The 23,681-nt window shown below is 44.0% G+C and overlaps 1 protein-coding gene across 2 annotated transcripts; it reads right to left on the reverse strand.

Annotated features, from left to right (window-relative positions):
* Window positions 1-23,073, reverse strand: ZC4H2 (zinc finger C4H2-type containing). 2 transcript variants are annotated; one of them, XM_054040818.1, is made up of 5 exons: window positions 22,903-23,073; window positions 11,399-11,570; window positions 8,789-8,961; window positions 7,129-7,291; window positions 1-5,439 (listed from the first exon to the last, which is right to left on the reverse strand). In XM_054040818.1, the coding sequence occupies exons 1-5, from the start codon at window positions 22,953-22,955 to the stop codon at window positions 5,326-5,328; spliced, it is 675 nt and encodes a 224-aa protein (XP_053896793.1). In that variant the 5' UTR covers window positions 22,956-23,073; the 3' UTR covers window positions 1-5,325. The 2 variants fall into 2 exon arrangements, with proteins under 2 accessions (XP_053896793.1, XP_053896794.1); XM_054040819.1 differs by lacking the exon at window positions 7,129-7,291.
* Between the last annotated feature and the right edge of the window lie 608 nt (window positions 23,074-23,681).

Genomic DNA, 23,681 nt, shown 5'->3' on the forward strand with positions numbered 1-23,681 from the left:
TATGGCATGAAACAATGTTTATTAAAAAGGACTGTACAGACACGCTGAACATTTAGCACATTACTCCAACTGGGCACAGGAGTATAATATTTAAAACACAGAACCCATTGAAACTCAAGGCTAGCACTAATGAATATAACTAATGAGGGAAAGGCAGAAGGCTCTCAAATAAGGATGAACAGTGTCTTTTATATTTTACTTACTAAGGATGTTAGTTAGCTCTTACCTGAGCCCTGCTGGAGCAGTCTGATCTTAGAAGCAAAACAGCTGGGGCTATACTTTCAGAAATGGCCTCTAATTTTGTAACTTGCAGTTGAGGGCAGATTCACTTAGTTGCAAGGATGCCTGATGGCAGGGTTGCCAACTTTCTGACTGCAAAAAAACGAACATCACTGCCCCTTTCCCGAAGCCCCACCCCACGCTCACTCCATCCTCCCTCCCTCCGTAGCTCGCTCTCCCCCACCTTCATTCACTGTCACCAGGCTGGGGCAGGGGCTTGGGGTGCAGGAGGGGGGCAGGGCTCCGGCTGGGGGTGTGGTCTCTGGGGTGGGGCTGAGGGGTTCAGGGTATGGAAGGGGGCTCCGGGCTGGGGCAGGGGTACGGGGGGGGGGGTATGGGCTCTGGGGTGGGGCCAGGGCTGAAGGGTTCAGCGTGCGGGAGGGGGCTTAGGGCAGGGGTAGGGGGTTGGGGAACAGGAAGGGGTTCGGGGTGCGGACTCTGGGTGGCACTTACCTCAGGCAGCTCCTGGGGAGTGACCACATGTCTCTCCAGCTCCTAGGTGGAGGTGCGGCCAGGGGGCTCTGCGTGCCTGCAGGGGCTGCCTCCGCAGATCCCATTGGCCAATGGGACCCACGGAGCTGACACTCGGGGTGGGGGCAGCACGCAGAGCCCCCTTGGCCACGCCTCCGCCTAGGAACCAGAGGGACATGCCGGCTACTTCCTGGGAGCCGGGCATGGAACCTGCCTACGCCGCCAACTGGACTTTTAACGGCCCGGTCAGCAGTGCTGACCGGAACCGCCAGGGTCCCTTTTCAACCAGGTGTTCCAGTCAAAAACCCGACACCTGACAACCATCAGTTAACTCTTGAGTGCACATATTAAAATATGAATTGTCAAAGTTATTCATAGGTGCAAAATTAGAGGCCACTGTTGATCTTTAGAGGCTTTTACTTTACCAGAAAATACAGAAATTATATAATAAAAACTATGGTGCAGATAGTTTGCTCATATACCTAAAAGAGCAAGAAATCAATAAGGGGTGTCATTTCAGAAAAATTCTGGACAGATGGACGAGGTGGCAAAGTTGTGTCATCATATAGAAAATTATATGTGATTATATTATAATCTACAAAGTCTCGGGGGGGGGGGAAGGGGGATTGCAAAAAATGGAAGACATAATGGAGCATACAAACCTATGAGAAGTCTCGAGGGACCGCTGCCCCCCTTTCCCCATAGCAAATGAGGCCCCTGAAATCAATATTTCATAATATAGGTTTGTATAGTCTCTTAACGAGAAAAAAGATGAGAGGAAAGGAAAGGGCCCAGTGCTGTCATGTCAGAAGCCATCCAATAATCTTCTTGCAATCTGCAATAGTGGTAACAGGGGAATACTGTTTTCCCTATGAAAGAACCCCTCTCCCTTAAATACATAAACAACTTTTGACTCCTTGGGGTCATAGTTTGACTTACTACTAGAAATGCACATTATTCATATGGCACAATTTTGTAAAAAAGAAAAAATACAAAACCAACAAAGCACGCTATTGATATGGCACAGCTTTGTAAAGAATATGAAAACAGCCATGTAAATACTAATACATGATTGGTATAAACTAGATATGCTACATGCACATATTATAAAAATGTGTTTTTCCTTATTTTAAAAAAAAGTTAGCTTGTTGAACACGAAGGTGCCAGAGACTAGATTAAAAAAAAAAAAAAAAAGTGCAGATCACTGATTTAGAAAATGGTGCATCTCCAAGCACTCTTCAGTTCAGTCAGAGCTCTGCTCTAGAAATCCCCAAGGAGGAAGTAACTCTGGAATGTAACAGTGAAGTGAGAGTAGTCAGGACAGCGTCTATCCCTTCAGCTATCCACAGGACAGGATGTCACAAGGACTTTACAAATCTACATTTCTGAGCAAACTACTTCGTTGCAGACCCATTTGCCCAATGTCCATTGTCATTACTTTTTGAAGTTATGTATATATGCTATTAACAGGATAATGCTCCCTCTCATGAATTCAGATTAAGGGCCCTTATGCTGCCTTCTAACTATACACATTTTCCATTAACCCCAACAGGAGTCGCACTATTGAGGGAAGGTAGCATATGGCCTTTCAACATTTAAAAGTAGAATCCAGCGTTTATTTTTAATAAACAGGAGTCAAGACATAAAAGACTGTCAGTCAATGTCACCACTGCCCTCTACTGAATGGAATGTCAGATTTGATCAAGAATGTGTCTGATCAGATTACCTTCTAGTGGCTATATCCCATAGAGGCTCTTAGTCCTAATACTAAATCTAACAGAAAAATGCCCATTTATATTGAGTGGCAGAGGCCTGTATTTTCAGGAGCAGAAGGTTCTGAGTGCTCTCGCTGCTGATAGATGTTTATATGGTTATGAAACTATTACAACACTACAAGATGAACTAAACTTGCAATAAGTGGCTCACTTCAATAAAATCCCGTTGGGACAACTGGGCCTATAACGTTTTGCCTGTTGGGAATTAATCATGAAAAGTAGGTCAAGTTATTCTTTATGCAGAATGGTATAAACAGGTGCAAGAAAACCAGACAGAAAAACGGAATTAGTCCAAACTCAAAGGTGTACTGATAAAACTCTAGGATGGTGTTGAGAAGTGAACAAGAAAGAAAATGTGGGTCTGGAAATTAATTAACTAAAACTGGTATGTTAGAAACGTGGCCTAACTGGTAGACAAATTAGAGCAGGGAAGAGCTATTTCACCCATCATTCCCTTTGTGGTCCTTAAAGGAAGAGACTTTGTGGGGAAAATACAGAAGAACAGACAGACGACTGAAACAAGTTTCACCATCCTGGCTGCCACTCCCACCATTTCCTGGGACCCCAAGCCTTTGCCTTCCTAATCCTTAGGGCAATTCATGTGCTTTGGCCAGCAAAAGCTTTTTATGTGGGCTTGTACGGTCCCCAGTAGCAAGTAAAGTCTCCTCACCAGAGGCCAGGGTGTGGCTTATTCTGTGTTTAACTAACAAACAAAAATCCTTAATGCAGTGGTCCCCAAACTTTTTCTGTCACGCCTCCCCTTACCAGTAATGGAATCTATTCTCCCCCCACCCCCACCCTTGAGGAGCTGCGGTCGGGAGCCGGGTCAGGGCCCGGGGCTAAGAGTGGAGCTGTGTTCAGGATCGGGAGCCGGGGGCCCAGGCTGGGGCTGGAGATGAACTGGGTCAGAGAGGGGCTGGATGTCCCTCCCTCTCTGCTCTCCCTGGGGGCTGGCCTGGGGCCCCCCCAAACCTGAACATTCCTCCATGCCCTCCTGTGGGGGATGTCCCACAGTTTGGGGTCCTCTGCCTTAATACAACCACTCCAGCACAAGTATGGATGAAGGATTGGGGCAATGGAGAGGGGAGGATAAAAACCTAGGGAAGGGGCTCCCTCCTTCTGTAATCCCAAGTGTTATTGAAAAGAATATTTAGTACTTTAGAAATATTCTTAATATTCAAGGCTCTTTAATTTGCACAATCCCCCTGTGAGACAAGTCAGTATTATCAGGCCTACTGAAGAGTGTCAATCACAAAGCAGTTAGTTATGTTCTCAGGGCACCAGGACTAAGTGGTATAGTTGGGATTAGAAACCAGGAGGTTCTAGGTCCCTGTTCTTGCCCTTCCTCAGAGAAGCTACTCTTACTTTGGCTGAAATAAGGAAAGGCGCTCACCCTATATCAGGGGAATCTGATAGATACTCCAGCCAGAGCTCTGTTGGCACGTGTAGAGCAAGAAGTGGAAATCAGCTCTGGAGTAGAGCTGGTTGGAAAATGGCTTTTTTCTGTGGAAAATTTTTAATTTTTTTTGTTGAAAAACAAGAAGTTTTTATAGGAAAGTGCACTCATCTGGTGAAAACTTCCTTTTGTCAAAAACTCAGTTTTCACCATAAAATTTTCAACCATCACTACTGAGGAGTGCACAAGTGAAATTCCTTATGACTTCAATGGGCGTTGTACCTGCCTACTCTAAAGCTGATTTTGACCCACAGTTGTAAGGGGGAAAGGAGGTTTAGAATGGCTAATATTGCAGTTAATGATCACTAAAATCCAGGGTATTTTATGATTTCCCCTGAAGAACTAGTTAGCTCTTTGGCTGCAGAGCCCAGGAATCCACAAATGCTGTTGAGGCCTTAGTTAGTTCTTAATTGAATTGAAGTCTGTTTTATGATTGCTGAAAATGGCCTAATTAAGATGCTAAACATCATTTAATATTAATATGGATACAATGGCTTAATCCCCTTCTCAAATTTTAATCCAGTTCTGTAGGAACCATACAATCAAACCCCATAAAACTGAACTATATGTTTATCCCCCCTGTGCCCATATCCCTATTTTTCCTGGTCATTTCAGATATACCACCAAATCCTTGGATACGCTGAGTTTTACTCTATATCTAGCCTATGTAATCTTGCTGGTTAGGTCAAGGCATGGGTCTTTAGCATAGCAAATGGATATTCAGCAACTTCTGTGCCTCAAGTGGGTTTCTGTTAGGAGAAAATTAGAGTAATCTTTTAGCAACAACTCTCTCTCTCTCTCAAAAAACAACAACAACTTGCTGTAGTAACACTTGATCATTAAGAATATTCTGGTTTTATAGACAGTGCCTGCTTTTTAGCAAAAGATACTGTGTGGCAAACAGTGTAGAGATAGAAAAAACACAGGGACATTTTGGCAAGTACAGTAGTGGTACCTTAGGTCTACTGTATTTAACTAGGAAACATGTATCCTCAAATATATCTTCACAGGAGGGATCATCTGTCGTTCTCTGCAATCAGATCTACAATGTGCTCATCAGCATTCAGACTACTTGCAATAGAAGTTCCATTTGGCTTAGGAGTCAAAAAGATGGAATGACTAAAATGTTGAAATGTAGCACCATCAGCACTTCTCCTAAAACCAGAATGTGAGGACTGGATGGAAATTAAGACGGAACAGAAACATTGTGCTTACGTCACATTAGCTAGAAAACAATGGGTAAGTCATACTTAAGTCTGCACTTCAATAAACTGGCCACGTTTACAGTTCTACTGGAAAGGGATTAGGATGGGTCACATGTTTTCTCCATGGATTTTCTGTGTTTCACTCATCCTGTTTCCTCTTGGGTTTTTTGGGATTCCGAGACCGGCTCTTTGCTTTGCAGAGTGGACATATCGGTGCATTCCGATGAATTTGCTGGTGACATGATAAACAGGCCTGCAATGCAATGTTACATCTTATTAATTTATTTGTATTGAAATAGTATCTAGGAGTCCCAGTCATGGACCAGGACCCTGTTAGCAACCTATTTCTCTGTGAGGTAATAAACCCATGAAGTTCTGTTGAGACACATTGCTTATTGAGCATGTTACCTGCTCTAATAAGTTAACTTACTGTACAGGAAAAATAAGTAAGGCCCTGCATACTCAGTGGCGAAGTGGAACTAAATTCTGCGGCAAGGTTCCTAGATCCGACAGCAGCTTCAGGTCAGTTGAAAACTAAAGGATTTATTGAATTAAATTTTCAAATGAATAAAACTGCCAGTGCAACCCCACTTCATCATTTATTTTGATATTAAATTCAAATTTATTTTGAGCTTTCCCTCACATTTTCAAGATTTTTGTACTGACAATGTCTGACTGTATCAGAAAAATTGTTTAGGAGGCCAGCTGTGATTTCATCGATTTTAAGTCAGAAGGCACCTCTATCTAGATCATCTGGTTTGACCCCCTGTATACAACAGGCCATAGACTTCTACTCACTTATCCCTGTATTGAGCCCAATAACTTGTGCTTGACTAAACCATATCTTTCAGGATATGTCTGCAGTGGAGTTGGAGATGTAACTTCTAGCTTGGGGAGACGTGCCCATGCTAGCTCTGATTGAACTAGTGCCCTAAAAAGAAGCAATGTAGCCATGGCTACATGGGCGGTGGGGCAGGCTGGCCACCCAAAATACATACGTAGGATACTTGGAGTGGCTAGCCCATCCCGGCACCCATGTAGCTGCAGCTTCAAGTCTAGTTTTAAGCATACTAGTACAGTCAAAACTAGCACAGGTACGCCTCTCCAAGCTGGAAGTTACACCTCCACATCCAGTAGGCATACCTCGGAAAGGCATCTAGTCTTAATCTGAAGACATCAAGAGATGGAGACTCCACTACTTTCCTTAGCCATGTCTACACGTACAGTGCTCGCAGCGGCATAGATGTACCAATGTAGTTGCGCCGCTGCAGTGAAGACACTATGCTGACGCGAGAGAGCTCTGCCGTCGGCATAATAAAACCACCTCCGCAAATGGCAGAATCTATGCTGGCAGGAGACGCTCTCCTGCCGATGTAGTGCTGTGCACATAATGCCGGTGTAATTTATGCTGCTCAGGAGAGTGGTTTATTCCCCCTACCAGGAGAGTGACATAAATTATGCCGACATAAGTTGTAGTGTAGATATAGACTTAGTAGTTTCTTCTAATGGTTAATCATCTTCTCTGTTAAAAATGTGTGACATATGTCTAATCTGAAATTGGCTTTAGCTTCCAGCCACTAGTTCTTGTCATGCCTTTCTCTGCTGGGCTGAAGAACCCATTAGTACCTGATATTTTCTCCTTGTGACAATAATGTTTCTCAAGCTCAGGAAGCACAGAGAGTAGAAACTGGCAGTACCTGTCCTATGACTGAAGAGTCCCTACAGGGGGAGTCATACAAGATACAGAGCCTGATTCTGACCTCTCACTGACTGGTGCAGCTCTTTTAACTTCAGGGGAATTGCCCTTGGTTTACTCTAAAGCAGGCAAAATAAGAATTGGGCACATCATTATTTTTAGTGCTAATTCCTTTATGAACATGATATGTTCCAATCACCCAAGAGACAAGCCTGTGTATTTGACCCCCAAGAGATAACACCTCACCTTCATTGGAGGTGGCTGTTGTCTGAAAGTTGCTGTCTGTCTGGTGTCCTGTTTCCTAGCCACTTGTAGCTGTTGGGCAGCAGCTGCAGCTGCAGCCAGAGATTCTGGAATGGGAGGTTCCTGGGGTTCTGTCTGCCATTCAGCTTTCTGCTTTTCGAAGTAACTATACAAAAACAAACCAAAATTATAATCAACTGCTGGCCTGTCATTTATTTATTTAACAAGCATTGATTTGTAATGACTCTTCTGTGCTAAGTATCAGAGGGGGAGCCGTGTTAGTCTGGATCTGTAACAGCAGCAAAGAGTCCTGTGGCACCTTGTAGACTAACAGACGTATTGGAGCATGAGCTGTCATGGGTGAATACCCACTTTGTCGGATGCATGAACCCACTTCTGTGCTAAAACATCACGGGCCAAATTCAACTCTGGTTTTCTTCTTCTAGAATCAAATGACTTGCACCAAGGACTCATTTGGACCAAATTTTTTAAAATGGGATAATGATAATAGTTAAAATACTACATGTGGCCAAAATCACAAGCCCACCGCCAATCATTCATTAAGGATCATCCTAATATACATGGAGAAGACTTGTCAAGTAATGAATTCCATCCACTCTCAATATCTAGGTTTTTGTGAATTTTTTAATGTTACTGAGCCAGAGTCAATCATGTAACTGGTTAGTGGAATAATTATAGCAAAGCTGATATACTATGTTTCAGGTTCTTGTTTTCAAAGTTTTATCTGCATCAACAAGCACTAAGACATGTTTTTTATTCTTTGTTTTTAATATAAACTGAGATTTTGGAGCACAATTCTGCAGCAAGGGATGAACTGCATAATTATTAATTTAATATGTTCCAGGGGTAAGAGTTGATTTTATATATTTAAGACCACAGGAGGATCAGATTATTCATAGTGGATCAGGAAGAAATCACCCAATAAGATCACATGAGCCAAAGCAGAGAATTTGTCCCCTTCCCTTCAAGCATGAAGGGTTGGTCTCTGCTGGATACAAGGCTAGATGGGTCATTCTTGATAGAAACATTAACGTCCTCCCTGGTTTTCAAAAAGAAGAGCATATCCTTTACATTTCTTCCATAGATCCAAACATCTGGATTCAGCCACAGTTTACCAGATTAGATTCTGTGATTTTTTTTTTAATAGCTGTAGCACAAATTTGAACTCTGACCAAGACTCACTAAAGCCACCCATGTAGTAGAAGACATAGTGTGGGTGATAGTTTTGGGTTCCTCTCCTCCCTTGCATTATACCCATACCTGCTACTCAAATGGAAGAAATGGATCCTTTGGAAAAAGTACCATGTAATGTAAAATTAGAGATAAGAGTAGAACCAAAACCTTAGATTCAAACACCCTTTAATTTACAGGTCAGAGCTGAGGTTTGCAGCTTTGGCTGATCTAAATGTAACTTTGATCTTTGCCCCATATTCAGACAGAACCCTTATGGAGGCTTGTAAAAGGCTGGCTAATTTCTGTCGCACATACATGCTTCCTCCACTTTCAATTAATTTTGTTTTTCATGATTGCCTCTGAGTTCCTACCTTCCAGCTGGGCCCAGAAACAAAAATGACAAAATGCCAACAGAATCATAACTGGTTACAAGGCCAAATAATGTTTGATCTAGATTCTAGAGACTTACTCAAGAGAGAGTTTCTCTTCCTCCTCACACAGATCTGGCAGCCTCTGCAAGCCCAGAGTCATCCGTAGGGCATCTACGTGCTCCTTAAGGGGTTTGTACTCTTCATGCAGGCGCCGAGTGGACTCCAAGAGCTTGTTGAGGTCATTCTCAGACTGCTTGATGGTGTTCTCCATCTGAAACAGGAGATAACATTTGTTTAACAGATTGCTCCATTCACAGCTCTCTGATTCACCAGCCAGAGGTGGCAGAGTGCAAAGATGATGTTGCCCTTTAGAAAGTGGAGCTTTTTACATTCAGATGGGTGCAGAATAGGCAGACAATGCAATGGCCAAATAAGGAATTAACATTCTGTAGGGTGGAATATGGGCAGGGAAAAAGCAGCTGGAAGCAATTAGGCCGGGCAATGTTTTTGTGTTAAACATGTGAGAGGTAGTGTCAAGAAAGGATTCAGCTTGCACCTCCTTCTTCCTCTGCACAGCAGCCCAGGAAGGCAAGTGTGATAACCGCTTAGCTGGATCACCAAATGCGGGCACTTTGGAAAGATTCTCAAGGAAGGTTATAAAAATAACCCTTAAAAAAAAATCTCCACTGGGGCAGGGCCAACTCATTTGCATTATTTCAAGCCTTTCCAAATACCCCCTGAGTTCAAAAGTTTAACTCTGATGTTGTTGAGTTCATGTTCCACTTGGGAAAGAGAGGGAGAGAAGCAGCAGAGAGAAAGATAATCTGAGGGAAACATCAAGTGCAAGTGGGACAGCGTGAAAGAGAAGCAGGGAGTGGAGGGGGTGAGAAAATTCTAATGACAAATGAAGGTGGTGTATGTGCCATATATTCAAGGCACCCACTTCTGCCTACCCACAGTTTGGGAGATTTTCCATCCCTAATACAGAGCCCAGGCTTCCCTTTAGCTCAACATTTTAAAAATATTTACTCACCCTTAAGAAAAGTGTGAGTTTAAAACTGCAGGTGAATGGAGTTGCTAATTCAGAATGGTTTTGCAAACCCAGCAGTTCACAAATCCTCAGCACTCTCCAGTAGGGTTACCATATTTCAGCAAGAAAAAAAGAGGACGGGAGGAGCCCCGCCCTAGCCCCGCCCCTGCCCCTCCCACTTCCCGCCCCCCCAGAACCCCCAACCCTCCCCCCGTTCCTTGTCCCCTGACTGCCCCCTCCTGGGACCCCTGCCCCTAACTGCCCCCCAGGACTCCACTCCCTATCTAAGCCTCCCTGCCTCTTGTCCCCTGACTGCCCCAACCCTTATCCACACCCCCACCCCCAGACAGACCCCTGGGACTCCCACGCCCCATCCAACCACTCCCCACCCCCTGACAGCCCCCCCCCCAGAACTCCCAACCCATCTAAACCCCTCTGCTCCCTGTCCCCTGACTGCTCCGATCCATCTCCCCACCCCTGCCACCTGACAGCCCCCCCCCAGAACTCCCAAACACTCCCCCCCTGCTCCTTGTCCCCTGACTGCCCCCTCCTGGGACCCCTGCTCCTAACTGCCCTCCAGAACTCCACCCCCTACCTAAGACTCCCTGTTCCTTGTCCCCTAACTGCCCCCTCCTAAGACCCCCCCCCAACTGCCCCCCAGGACCCTACCCCCTACCTGTACCCTGACTGCCCAAAACTTTCTCCACTCCCCCCAAAAAGCCCCCCCCCCGTTTCTTGACTGCCACCTCCAGAACCTTCCTGCCCCCGGTCCCCCTTACCCTGCTGCTCAGAACAGGGTGTTGGGCTCTGTGCAGCCGAGCTGGACACGTGGCTGAGCTCCCCAGCACAACAAAACCCGGTCTGGCCCTGCACAGTGCTGCCGGACTGGGCTGCAAGGGAGCTGCCGGCTCAGAATGCAGGGCGGCTCCGGCTCCTCTACAGCTGCTCCGGAGTCCAGCCCGGGACTTCCCTGCAGCCCTCCCAGCCGCTCGCTCTGCTCTGCGGGGGGGAAATCCCGGACATTGTGAGTGCTTTACAAATTCCCCCCGGACGCTATTTTTAGCACAAAAAGGAGGACGTCCGGGTAAATCCGGACGAATGGTAACCCTACTCTCCAGTGTACCCCTCTACTAATTAGTCTCCCTATTTTGTATTAATATCCTTCACTCGCCTGCTTGTTTTACTATTTGTATTGCAGCAGTGCTTAGTTGTCTCAGGGAGAAATCGAGGCTCCCTGATTCTAGGCACTATGCAAACATAACAAACCATCCCACTATCCCTGCTTCCCAAAAAGAAAACAACCCAAATCCCAGACAGCTGCCAAAGCCTCCCAGGTTCTAGGTGTTAAATTAGGCAGCACTAAGAGGGTTATTTGCTAGGAAGAGTCAGAATAACGTTACTATGGCTGCTGGTACCATCGCAGCAGCAATGGGTTTGATTGTTCGTTCCCTTTGACCTAAATCCCTCCCATGTCTATTATTGAAAATCATCTTGTCTGATACAGACAAGCACTAACAGTGACTAACTTTAACTCGTTTGATACAATCTATATAATCCTTTCATGCTGTCAGGAAAGCTCAGGTGGCCTATCTCTAATCTGTCAACTGTATATCCTTAGGACAATCCATATGGAACTATATATAAAGTATATCCTGCCCACAATCCCCCTGCTACATACCACATTTATGTCAGCATGGATCAGCCGCAGCTCCTCCACATGGGCCATCTTTTCCTGCAGCAGAAGGTCCATCTCCTGCTTGTATTCCTTCAGGTGCCTCTCCTCCGATTCCAGGGCTTCAAACTCTGCCTTCAGGCGTGCCTTGATCTTTTCCATCTGCAAAGTCTTATTCCTACAACCCACCGGAAATGACAAATATAAAGGGACAACTGCCGTAATGTCAATGTAAATTCTGTTTGCTCAGAGACATCACACAAGCAAATGTGTTCACATCGATAGCAAGGGGTTGGCAAAAGTTGATAAGGTCAGAACTAAAGTATATCTTTGAAAGACTGGGGTGGACTGTGCAGAATCCTGGAATCAGGGAACTCCTGGGTTATCATCCCAACTCTGTCACTCGTCTTGTCTCCACTACAACTTTTTTATTGTATTGGACAATAGAGTTAGATTACATGAAACTTACCATGATTTACCAGTTACTGTAGACCAGGACAATTGTGTTCAGCATTGTATCAGTCATGATTAAACCTTAATCACGAGAGAGGAAATTCTAGAGAAATGTTCATTCCTGCTGGGCTTTAAAGGAGCTTTTGAGAAATGGAGTATAGGATGCAAATGCCAACTATCTCGACAATAGACTGAGACACTAAAATGCAGACTTTTGCTTTATACAAAGGATGCTCCAAAAGTTCTGATGGCATTTCAAAGCATCTAAAATTCCACCTGCAGTCCACAGGATAGTCTCAGTTTTCTGCTGACCTCCAGCCCCTTTAATGCTATTTGTAACTGCAGCTCCCTTTGTTCCAGTTTTTGTTTCTTCTTTTTAAAATGGTGCAACCCCATATTTCTACACATAAAAGCTATGGAGTCTGGAGCAATGTCTTTCCCTCCAAAGCTAGGAGAGAGGGACTGGCTGTTTCAACTAATAGTAAGCATAGCTCTGCTATGTTGCTTAATCGGCACTGCTTCATGACCATCTCCATTTTAAAACAGTTGCCCAGACAGTCAGGAACCTGTTCTAGTTCCCAATCCAGTTTAGCCAGGCCATGATTCAATTGTATTCCAATCTTCACTTTCCAAAGACATGATCTTAGAGATGCAGCCCCTGCTTTCATCAGAACTGTGCCCACCAACTCTGCTATTGTGAAGGCTCTGGAGTTGCTTCTGTTACCCCTCCTCTTACATCCCTTGTGTCCAGTTCCAAGAACAAATACAATACCTGCCTAAGCCTCCAGTACTTCTGATCCCTCCCCTGTGCATTTTTAAAGTAGTCTATAGCTTCAAACAGATCGAAAATGAAAACCAGAGGAACTGTGATAATTCAAAATCTGACCAAAGATCTTCAAATGGACCAGGATCAAGTCCTTGGGTAACAAATTCTGGCTCCTATCATGAGTTTTATGGATGGGACTGAGATAACTGCAGGAGATCCAAAACACAGCACCATGGGTTATTTTTCTAGGGTGTAACATACCCATAGCAGAAATGTCCAACACTGATAATATCAGTAAAAGGAGATTTAAAAAAAAAATCCTGAACGAAATTTTACATGCTTCTTTGGAACAAAATACAACAAAGTCCTTCATCACATGAGACATTTTAAAAACAGCCTTAAAAATAAAAAATCTCCCTCTAGACGTTGGATTAATGTTGCTTCTGATCAGCACCATTACACTGGGGAGTAGAAAAGCTGGAAGCAGAGGTGTGCACAGTACAAAGCCAGACATGGAATTGGATTGACTCAGAGGTCACCCAGAGATATTTACAAAGATATTCACTTAGATGAATATTTTACAGTTACAGTAGGGTTGCCACCTTTCTAATTGCTGGTAACCAGACCCCTAAAGACCCGCGCACTACCCTGCCTATTCCACCAAGACCCCGCTCTGCCCCCGCCCCCATCACTCGCTCCTCTCTCCCCCCACCCCCATTGCTTGCTGAATTGTTTCCACGTACCCCCCCCCCCACACACACACACACCCCTGCCACAGAACTGGGTTCCCTCTGCTCCAGAGCTGGAATGGGAGTTGCTGCAACATGACTAGAAGCCTGCCTGCAGGCAGGAGGCAGCCCCAGCTGAACAGGGGCTGGTGTGGGTAAATGACCTAGCGCCTCCCCTCACCCCACAGAGACCAGACTTTTGATGTCCATCAGCACATCTGACCAGACACTGCCAGGTCCCCTTTTTGACCCAGACTTTCCAGTCAAAAACCAGGCTCCTGGCAATCCTAAATGGCACCCAGACACGGAAGCCAAAAACCGGACTGTCTGGGTAAAATCCAGATGAGTGGCAACCCTAAGCTATAGGCATGTATATTTCATATGGTAGATGCCATGTATTATTAAAGAGAATATTACATGCTTTATATAGATACAAACATTTTTTTTAAAGGAAGCCAACTGTCCCAGTTTTGAAGAATCAGAATCAGCCCATGAAAGTAAAAACAGCTGGAAAAAAACAGTCAGCTATAAAAGCATTATATTGATAAAAGTCATCCCCTCATCAAGCCAGAGATCATTTTGTCAAAACAAACGGCTACCTGAATGCATTGATTTCTGCAGCCAGAGGCAGTGCTTATTTCAACAAGAAAGTAGTTGCTGACTGGCCTTCAGTTCCAGTGGCCCAAATCAAAAGTATATTAGCCTCTGTGAAGAATTAATGGTCACTTAAGGGTTTTTAAAACGACCACAGTAAACTTTGGGGAGTTATTTAGTAATAATAATAAAGTTGTCATACTTTTTACTTTCAGGATTAATAGTGCCATTTTCTCTATATGAAGCAAACATTCATAACTGATAATCTGATGAAAATTAAGAAGAAAAACGTATCATTCAACTCTCTAGAACTCACAAATTTACAAGAGTTTGGAGCGAGGTCTTTCATCTACTGAGGAGACAAGATGTGCATGATGTCTTAACAGTTTTAGAAAATGAATGCATATTTATTTTATATTAAGATTTATTACTTTTGAATGGGAGGATGAAGAGAATTAGAGCAACTGGTATTAAAATTTGTTATTCTTACAGTGTTAGGGCCCAATCTTACAGAGATTTACACAAGTGCTTAACTTTACACACTGTGAGTAATGTGAATTTTTCAGTGCACTGTTATTAATTATGTGCTTTCCAGGAGCATCTATAATATGCGAGGCATTCTCACTCAGACAGAAGACAGTCAATGCCCAGAAGAGTTTACGATCTAAGGCCCCAGTCCTGCATCCAGATCTGTTAGCACTGAACTCTGACTCCATGTGCCGTGCCATTGACCTCAATGGGACTTTGCAAAAGAAGAGGGGGTTGCACCAGAACATTTGGAAGCAAGAGTAGGGTGGGACACAGGGATTCAATCGAAATATATGCACTTTTAAATATACATTATGTAATTTTAAAAAGTAAATATATTAACTATACTGTCCCTTATACTTGGTCAATTTCTTGTAGCCACCACAAAGCTGTCGATTAATCGCAGTTAACTCACGCGATTAACTCAAAAAAATTAATTGTGATTAAAAAAGTTAATTGTCATTAATCGCACTGCTAAACAATAGAATACCAATTGAAATTAAATATTTTTGGAAGTTTTTCTACATTTTCAACTATATTGATTTCTATTACAACACAAAATACAAAGTGCACAGTGCTCACTTTATATTATTTTGATTACAAATATTTGCACTGTAAAAATGATAAACAAAGGAAATAGTATTTTCCAATTCACCTAATACAAGTACTGTAGTGCAATCTCTTTATCATGAAAGTGTAACTTACAAATGTAGATTTTTTTTTATTACATAACTGCACTCAAAAACAAAACCATGTAAAACTTTAGAGCCTACAAGTCCACTCGGTCCTACTTCTTGTTCAGCCAATCACTAAAACAAACAAGCTTGTTTATATGTGCAGGAGATATTGCAGCCTGCTTCTTATTTACCATGTCACCTGAAAGTGAGAACAGGTGTTCACATGACACTTTTGTTGCTGGAGTTGCAAGGTATTTCTTTGCTGTTACTAGTCAGTTTCATTTTCTAGTTCCAGTGTGCTGCCAGAATGCAACAACATTGGAGTTTCAGGGGACTGTTCCAACCCAAACAATAAACTTTTAATATTAAAAAACAAAGTACACCTGAATTATGAAGACATTTCCACTAATATTAGGGCATTTAAAATATTTATTTTTGAAAAAAAAAAAACTAAATTTGGAACCTAGCCTACATAGTTGATACTGCTCTCATTTCTATTCTTTTCCATTCTAAGTTCCTATACTGCCCTCTTCACCATACTGTTTGAGGGCTTGTCTACACTACAAAAATCAAGTCGACTTTATCTAATTGGACCTTGAGCCCCCAAATTAATTAAGTCGATAGTGCGTGGCCACACCGTGCTCATTGTCTCGATGGAATGCATCCTCGCTAGCAGTGCCTGCATCGATGCACAAAGCAGTGCATCGTGGGTAGCTATCCCCAAGTGCAACTTGCCGCAGTGTGTGTTGGGAAGTCTGTGCAATACCTCATGGGACCAAAACATTGTCACAGGGGAGAATGGGAACATTGCATTGGCATCCCATGATGCACTGTGCTCAATGGCAAACAACCCAGTGGTTTTCGCACCTTAAAACCGCCGCACATGCGCCATAACCCCAGCCTGCTCAGTTGTGCACTCTTGCTGTGAGCATCTCAAATACCTTGCGCCTTCTCCTACAGTATTTCCAGAGCCAAAGTAGGGTCTGCCGCCCGGAACATAGCGATGTCTTGCAAGCAGCCCTGCTGCAAGCCATTGAAAAAAAACAATTCACAGTTGCTGCTGGCAGTCACAGAGCAGCTGCACTCTGTTGAACGCCATTTCTGGTCCCGTGGAACAAGCGCTGATTGGTGGGACCGCATCATTTTGCAGGTATGGGATGATGAGCGGTGGCTGCAGAATTTTCGAATGCAGAAGGCCACCTTCCAGGAACTTTGTGCAAAGCTTTCCCCTGCCCTGCAGTTCAACAACACAAAAAGGAGAGCTGCTCTGACAGTGGAGAAGCGAGTGGCGATCGCTAATTGGAAGCTTGCAACACCAGACATTTACCGGTCAGTGGGGAATCAATTTGGAGTAGGTAAATCAACCGTGGGAGCTGCTGTGCTCCAAGTATGCATGGCCATTAACCGACTTCTGCTACGAAGGGTAGTGAGTCTGGGAAATGTGCACGACATAGTGGATGGTTTTGCTGCAATAGGGTTTCCTAATTGCGGTGGGGCGACAGATGGCACACATATCCCCATCTCGGCACCAGACCACCTTGCCAAAGAGTACATAAACCGAAAGGGATACTTTTCAATGGTGTTGCAAGCGCTGGTGGATCACAGGGGGTGTTTCACCGACATCAACGTAGAATGATCGGGAAAGGTTCATGATGCGCGCATCTTTAGGAACTCGGGTCTGTTCAAAAAGTTGCAATCTGGGACTTTCTTTCCATACCACAAAATGAACACTGACAACGCTGAGATGCCTATAGTTATCCTGGGGGACCCAGCCTATCCCGTGCTCCCATGGCTCATGAAACCATACCCGGCCATCTGGACACCAGTAAGAAACAGTTCAACTATAACTTCAGCAAGTGCAGAATGGTGGTTGAATGTGCCTTAGGTCGTTTGAAAGGGCACTGGAGAAGTTTCCTAACAAGGTTAGACCTTAGTGAAGAGAACATCCCCATGATTATAGCTGCCTGCTGTGTGGCCCATAATATCTGTGAAAAAAAGGGGGACATTTTTCTCCAAGGGTGGGCAGTTGAGACAGATCTCATGGCAGCCATTTTTGAGCTGCCAGACACCAGGGCAATAAGAAGAGTACAGCAAGGGGCGCTGTGTATCTGCGAGGTTTTGAAAAGCCGTTTCAATAATGAGTCACAGTAATGTGAACTGCTTGTCTGCAATGTGCTTTCCCAAACCTTCACCTGCCTTGTATCACTGTCCCTGTAAAGCCAACCCCCTGCCCAAGCCCACTGCTTCTACTCAATAAAGAACATTTATTTCTCAAATCCATTTACTTTATTTAACAAACATAAGTAAAGAGGGAGAACAGAAAAAAAGGTAACCTTGGGGAAAAGGGGTTGTAAAGTTGGAACGGGAGAAACATTTTCAGCTGTGTAACGTAACACCTCATTCCAGACCATCAAAGGTCTGTGAAGGGTGCCTTCTTTTCCTTGTACCCTCCCCCTGAGTTAAGTGAAAGGGATAATGGACTTTTTGCCCACGCCTCAGGGAACGCTTAAGAGAGGGTGATTCTATGCCAGGCGATGCTGGCTGGCTGTTCACCAGGGTCTGCAGAGGGACTCTACCCTCCTGCTTCTGTTCCTGCAGTTCAACCAGATGCATCAACATGTCTGCTTGGTCCCTCATAATCCGAAGCATCTCATCCTACGCCGCACGCTCTTGCTCATTAGAAGCTTTCCTGCTCTCCATGTCCATGTCTAACTTTTCAGACAGTGAAATCCTCCACGCTCTCAGCTCTGTGTCAGCTGTCCCAGAGGCGTTCATTATCTCAGTGACCATGTCCTCCCGCGTTCTCTTTCTCCTCCTTCTAATCACCAAAAGTCAGGTGTTGATGAAACGCCAAAGGACACACTTCCAGCTGTCAGTAATTGGAAAAAATAAAGGAGCCATTGTACATGAATAAAATGTGTCCACAGCAAGGCTGCTTTCATAAAACAAAACAAAACAAAAAAACCCACCTTTATTACACTAGGTGCAAGCCATAACATAATCAGAATCTGTAACCGTTCACTGTGCCGTTTTGCTGCTCCACCCATGGTGAGTAGGCCCCACCCCGGTCATGGGTGACCACACTTTTAATGAAGTTTATGGCAGGCTCATGTCAGCAGCAGAGGTAGCTAGTTGAACAATGGGCCTTCCCCATAGCACCACTGGAAGTTGTTTACAAATGGGGCGGGGGGGGAACGTTTTCACTCCCAAATTGCGGAATCTCTCATGTGGGGCCCCAATCCCCTATCAGCCACATTAACCCACTTGCCAACCCATGCCGGGCACAGTAAAGGCACATTAGCAGCAGTGTGGTTTGGCGATCTGGAATGTATGTATGTGTGCAGGGGGTCTACATGCCCCTTTTTTTCTTGTAAGAGCACTTTTAATGAGAACTTCCCCCATTTCCCCTAGGCAATCCTATAAGATATCAGTCTCCTGAGGGTCAGAGGCGGAAAGGAAGGAGATGCTGCAAGCGTCTGGGTATATACCCAGTCCTTATGCTGCTATGCTGTGTACCGCAATGATGCCAGCAGAATTAATTCAGGAGTTGCAGGGGAAAGTGTCCTACAATAGTGAAAGAAATAAGACTGCCCTGCCCAGAAACCTTCTGCAAAGGATTGCAGAGTAATTCCATGAAAGTTTCCTAGAGATATCCATGGAGGATTCCTGGGCTATCCCAGTCCACATAAACAGTCTTTTCCAGGGGGTCACCGTCTGCGTAGCTGGAGCGGCTTGTAAGCAGAGAATTACAGCACCTTGCTTTTTCTTCACAGTAAACATGCAATACCACCGAATGCGTGTGCCCGCTAAAGTTTAACTGGATTTTCATTGTAATTGTATACTCACCAGAGGTGCCTTCCCCAGCATCACGGTCGGCTACCATGATGTCCTGCGACCCACAGGACTCCGGGGTTAAAAATATTTCCTGGCTCTTGGGGAGAAATATTTCCACCACTCGCCAGTCTCCCATTCTCCTCCTCCTCCTCCTCCTCTTCCTCATCCACCATATCGTCCTTCTTGTTGTCCCTAGACTCACACATCTGTTAGGTGTCCACATTGCCTGTGGGGGTGCTGGTAGGGTCACCTCCGAGAATCTCATGCAGCTCGTTGTAGAACCGGCATGTGTGGGGTTCAGCACCAGAATGACTGTTCGGCTCCCTTGCCTTCTAGTACGCTTGGCGAAGTTTTTATTTTTACACGGCACTGCTGTGTGTCCCTCGTGTAGGCCTTCTCCCCCATTCCAGGAGCAATCTTTGCATAGATATTCTGCTGGATTGGAGCTCTGCCTGCACAGACTCTTCTCCCCACACAGCGATGAGATCCACCACTTCCTGTGCAGACCACGCTGGAGCGCGTTTGGGGTGTACTCAAACTGTGCTCAAGCTGGCATGCTCCCAATGCTGATCAAACAGGAAATGGGAAATCAAAAATTCCCAGGGCTTTAGCAGGGGAGGGGCTGTTTCCTGTGTACCTGGCTGCGGTGCAGCAGAATTGAGAATGATCTCCAGAGCGGTCACAGATGAGCATTGTGGGACACCATCTGGAGGCCAATTAAGTCGAACACAACGCTGCATCTGCACTACCTCGCAGTCTACCCATGAAAATCGAATTAAGCGCTACGCCTCTTACAGAAGCAGATTACATTAGAGGCAATTTAGGTCAGCGTAAAGGACCCGTCAGTGTAGACACATACTTTAACAGGTCGACTTCAGGCGGCTTTCTTCGACCTAACTTTTTAGTGTAGACCAGGCCTGAGTGTCCTCAGGAAGTGACTACCATCTATCATGGGCGGTTCATTCTCTCTCTCACTCATTCTCTCCCCAGGGGGAATGCTGGAGCCCAATCTTGCATAGATTTACATATGTGCTTAGTTTGACCACTGAGAGTAGTTCCACTGAAAGCAATGGGACTACTCAATGCATAAAGTCAAACACATGTATAAGTCTTTGCGTGATTGGAGCCTTACATGCATACTTAAATTTACTGACTGGAGTAATCCCATTGATTTCCAATTGAGCATGTATAGAAGTGTTTTCAGGATCAAGCCCTGACATCCCCTGAAACCCCAATAAAGTCCCTTTAATAAATATAAAAGTTGGGCATAATATAGGAAAGGGTCTCACCCTTCATCTCCAAAAGAGACATCAAGTGAGAGAAAACAATAGGGCAAATTTTGCTTTTTTCAGCTAGTGATTTTATTTATAAAGGCCCTTTTAACTTTGCATGTGGAACAGGGCAGACAGAGTACAAATTAAAATAAACAACAATTAGAGCAGTGATTCCCAAACTTGTTCCACCGTTTGTGCAGGGAAAGCCCCTGGCGGGCTGGGCTGGTTCGTTTACCTGCCAGTACATCCCTTGGGCCGCGCCGCGTCCAGCAGCTCCCATTGGCCTGCAGCAGCGAACCGCGGCCACTGAGAGCAGCAGTCGGCCGAACCTGCGGACGCGGCAGGTAAACAAACCAGCCCGGCCTGCCAGGGGCTTTCCCTGCACAAGCGGCGGAACAAGTTTGGGAACCACTGAATTAGAGTATGGTGGAACCTTTTAAGCACATAAAATTTGTTTATGTACTTTAAAATAAATCAGGCATAAAAGTACCAATATCCAGAGCTTATGATTTCTTATCTGGCCTATTTTGGGCCAAAACCAACACGCCTTATACACCTGATCTGTCCCAGTTAAATGCGACTGTCTATTTAGGTCAATATGGTAATCAGGATTTAGCCCTTTGATGTAGAAGGATTCTTAGATTTCACAGATCTTCGTTTCGCTTTCATGGCACTATAATTTACAATAAGGCCAATAACTACAACAGCGAAGTGTGTCAAATTAAATAATTACAGTTAAATTCACTTTTGAATCAAAAAACTGAATGTACTTGATGTTCCCAAATACAAAGTATTGTAACAACCAAGCAGAAAATCAGATATTTAAATCCAATTTTACAACAATCAGGTCTCAACAGAACTTCTAGCTGGCTGATGATCTGTTTTAAAAGATGACAATTATGGCAGCTGAGCACAGAAGTTTCAGAGCCTCAGTATTAATCTGGAACATGTTCACTGTCCTGTCTCTCATTATATGTATTTTGGTACACTATATATAAAAATAATTTGGGGCCTGGTCTTGCCACCATTATTCATGTGAGCAGTCTTTGCATGAAGAAGGACTTGGCCCTTGCATGGTAGAATAATTTGCTTCGACATAGTCAGACAGTATTCCAACTAGGAGATTTTGTTAAAGGTGTAATGATTATAAAAACTATAGTAATTTAATTGTTGCTTATTCTGTGGTTTGATTTCAGTTTCTTTTCTCAGTCGATTGACCATGCTACAGTGACATTTTTTATTTTTTGTTTTATTGATTTCCCCCTCCCCATCCGCACTCCACAGATAACCTCTTACATTTTCCTGATACAAAAATATAAAAACACAACTCACCATGCTGGTGAGTATGGTATAAATACCTACATATATATCCCAGTCACAGCTATTTGTTCTTTCGCCCAGCTACTTTCAAAATGATTGCACTTTCCTTATTACATGCTTTTGCTATTAAATGCACAAATTCATGCTAAATGCACGCAACTCAGGCAGTAACCAGAACATCACGTTCATAAACGAAAAGGCGCAAACTGAGCGTTTAAAGCCAGCCAAAACAATCCACCCTGGTGCCATGCATTGTTGCTTATGATTGACTCTTCCTGCAACATGTCCTGTGATTCACTCTATGAAGGCCACTATATAAAAATTAATGGTATATTGGATTGCACTGAAGAGTGGAGAGACCTAGCTTCCTGCCTTGCTGGTAAACCTCTTTAAGGGAAAGCAATAGCAGCCTTAGTGCCATTGTGTTCCTGCTTCATCATCATCATCATCATCATTCCACCCTATGCCCCCAATAACTCCTTCAGAGGAGAGGACCACAATAAACAACAGGAAGGGAACAAGGAAAAGAACATTCATCAGTTTGACTTCACACAACACCCCTAACCCTAACTCCTTCTCCAAATGGGGGTGAGAGAGAGAGAGAAGTAAGCTGGCTAAACAGATCTCCCAAGATGCAGTTTTCTTTCCTTTCAATCCCTCCCCACAAGAACCCCCCAAATTCCTTTGCAAGCCACTGTTGCAATGCATATTACCCAAAGCATTAGCTATGCAGACACTTTTGCAGGGTATTATAAGTGATTCCAGCCAAATGAATAAATGTTATTTAAAAAAAAATCACTTCCCAACCCCACCTCGCTGATTTCAAAGCAGCTTCTGTACTCTGGATGCATATTTGGCTCACGTACATACATTATATTCTGTAATTTTCTCCCCCACCTCCCTTCAGAAATTTCCTAGATGCAGCCAACCAGAAGAATGTTAGGAATGAATGGGTAAAAAAATAATCCTAACAGTTTACCGGAATAAATAATAATTAAAAGACCACAACTGCTTTAAAACAGATCTCCAGTTGTCCATTCATAGCTCCCACCTCCCTCCCCTTTTTATTACTTAAGGCTAATTCCCTGGAAATACATGACAATCACCGCCCTGTAATGCATGTTTCACGGCACCCACTCTCAGCAGATGCTTCTTTTCCTACTTTAAAAAATTATCTCCAGCTTTCATCCCAGGGTTTTTCGTTGGGGTGGTTTATTTTATTTTATTTTATTTTGTAACATAACAGAAGCTTCTTCAAATCGGTATAACTCATTCACTCCTTCAAGGAGAGGGAAAATAGCTTAGTGTTACTGATGCTGCACAAAAGAAAACATACCTGATCTCTTTGATGCTTTCCAGTTTGCACATGATTTCTTGCTCATCAGCCATGCTTTTCACTCCAATTTAAACCTCCCGTGATGTACAAAATGCCAGCCCCAAAACACAAAACAAAACAAAAATCAACCCATACAATAGACACAATGTAGCCACCCACTCCAGGCATATGGACTCTGAGCCTGTGCGGTATAATCTAATGGGAACTATGGGAGTTAGAGTCCAGTTTCTTATTGCAGCCCAGGCATGTGCAAGAGGAAAGACTACAACGCCCACAAGGCAGAGCAGAGCGTTCTTACTCCTCTTCCTGCAGCCACACTTTAAATCAATTTGTCACAGCTAATTATGTCAAAGGTTGCTAGTAGTGTAAGGGAGCCAAGTTCCTCCCCCCTGAGGGTTGTGGGTTGTTGCTCTTTTAACTGATACGGTACAATGACGTATAAATGACTACTGAGAGTCAGTTGGAAAGATTCATGATTTTGAGGAAAAGGGAAATTAAATCACACAGAAAAAATGCTCCAACAGTTTTGAGAGACATGCAGTTTCATGTTTGACATTTAATTGATGCTCAGTTGTCCAAAGATATGCACAGGCACTTGGGCTTCTTTGGGATTTTGTTTTCGCTCTGAGTCAATACAACTGACAATATACGTGATACAAAACAAGAAATAAAGCACAAATGTAACCTTTGTTATTAAAAATTAAGATTTAGAGTGATCCTCAGGCACCTTTCATCTGAGGATCTCAAAGAGATATACATACATTGATGAATTAGTCTCA

Source organism: Malaclemys terrapin, chromosome 9 (assembly GCF_027887155.1).
Source record: "Malaclemys terrapin pileata isolate rMalTer1 chromosome 9, rMalTer1.hap1, whole genome shotgun sequence".
In the NCBI taxonomy this organism is placed as follows: domain Eukaryota; kingdom Metazoa; phylum Chordata; order Testudines; family Emydidae; genus Malaclemys; species Malaclemys terrapin.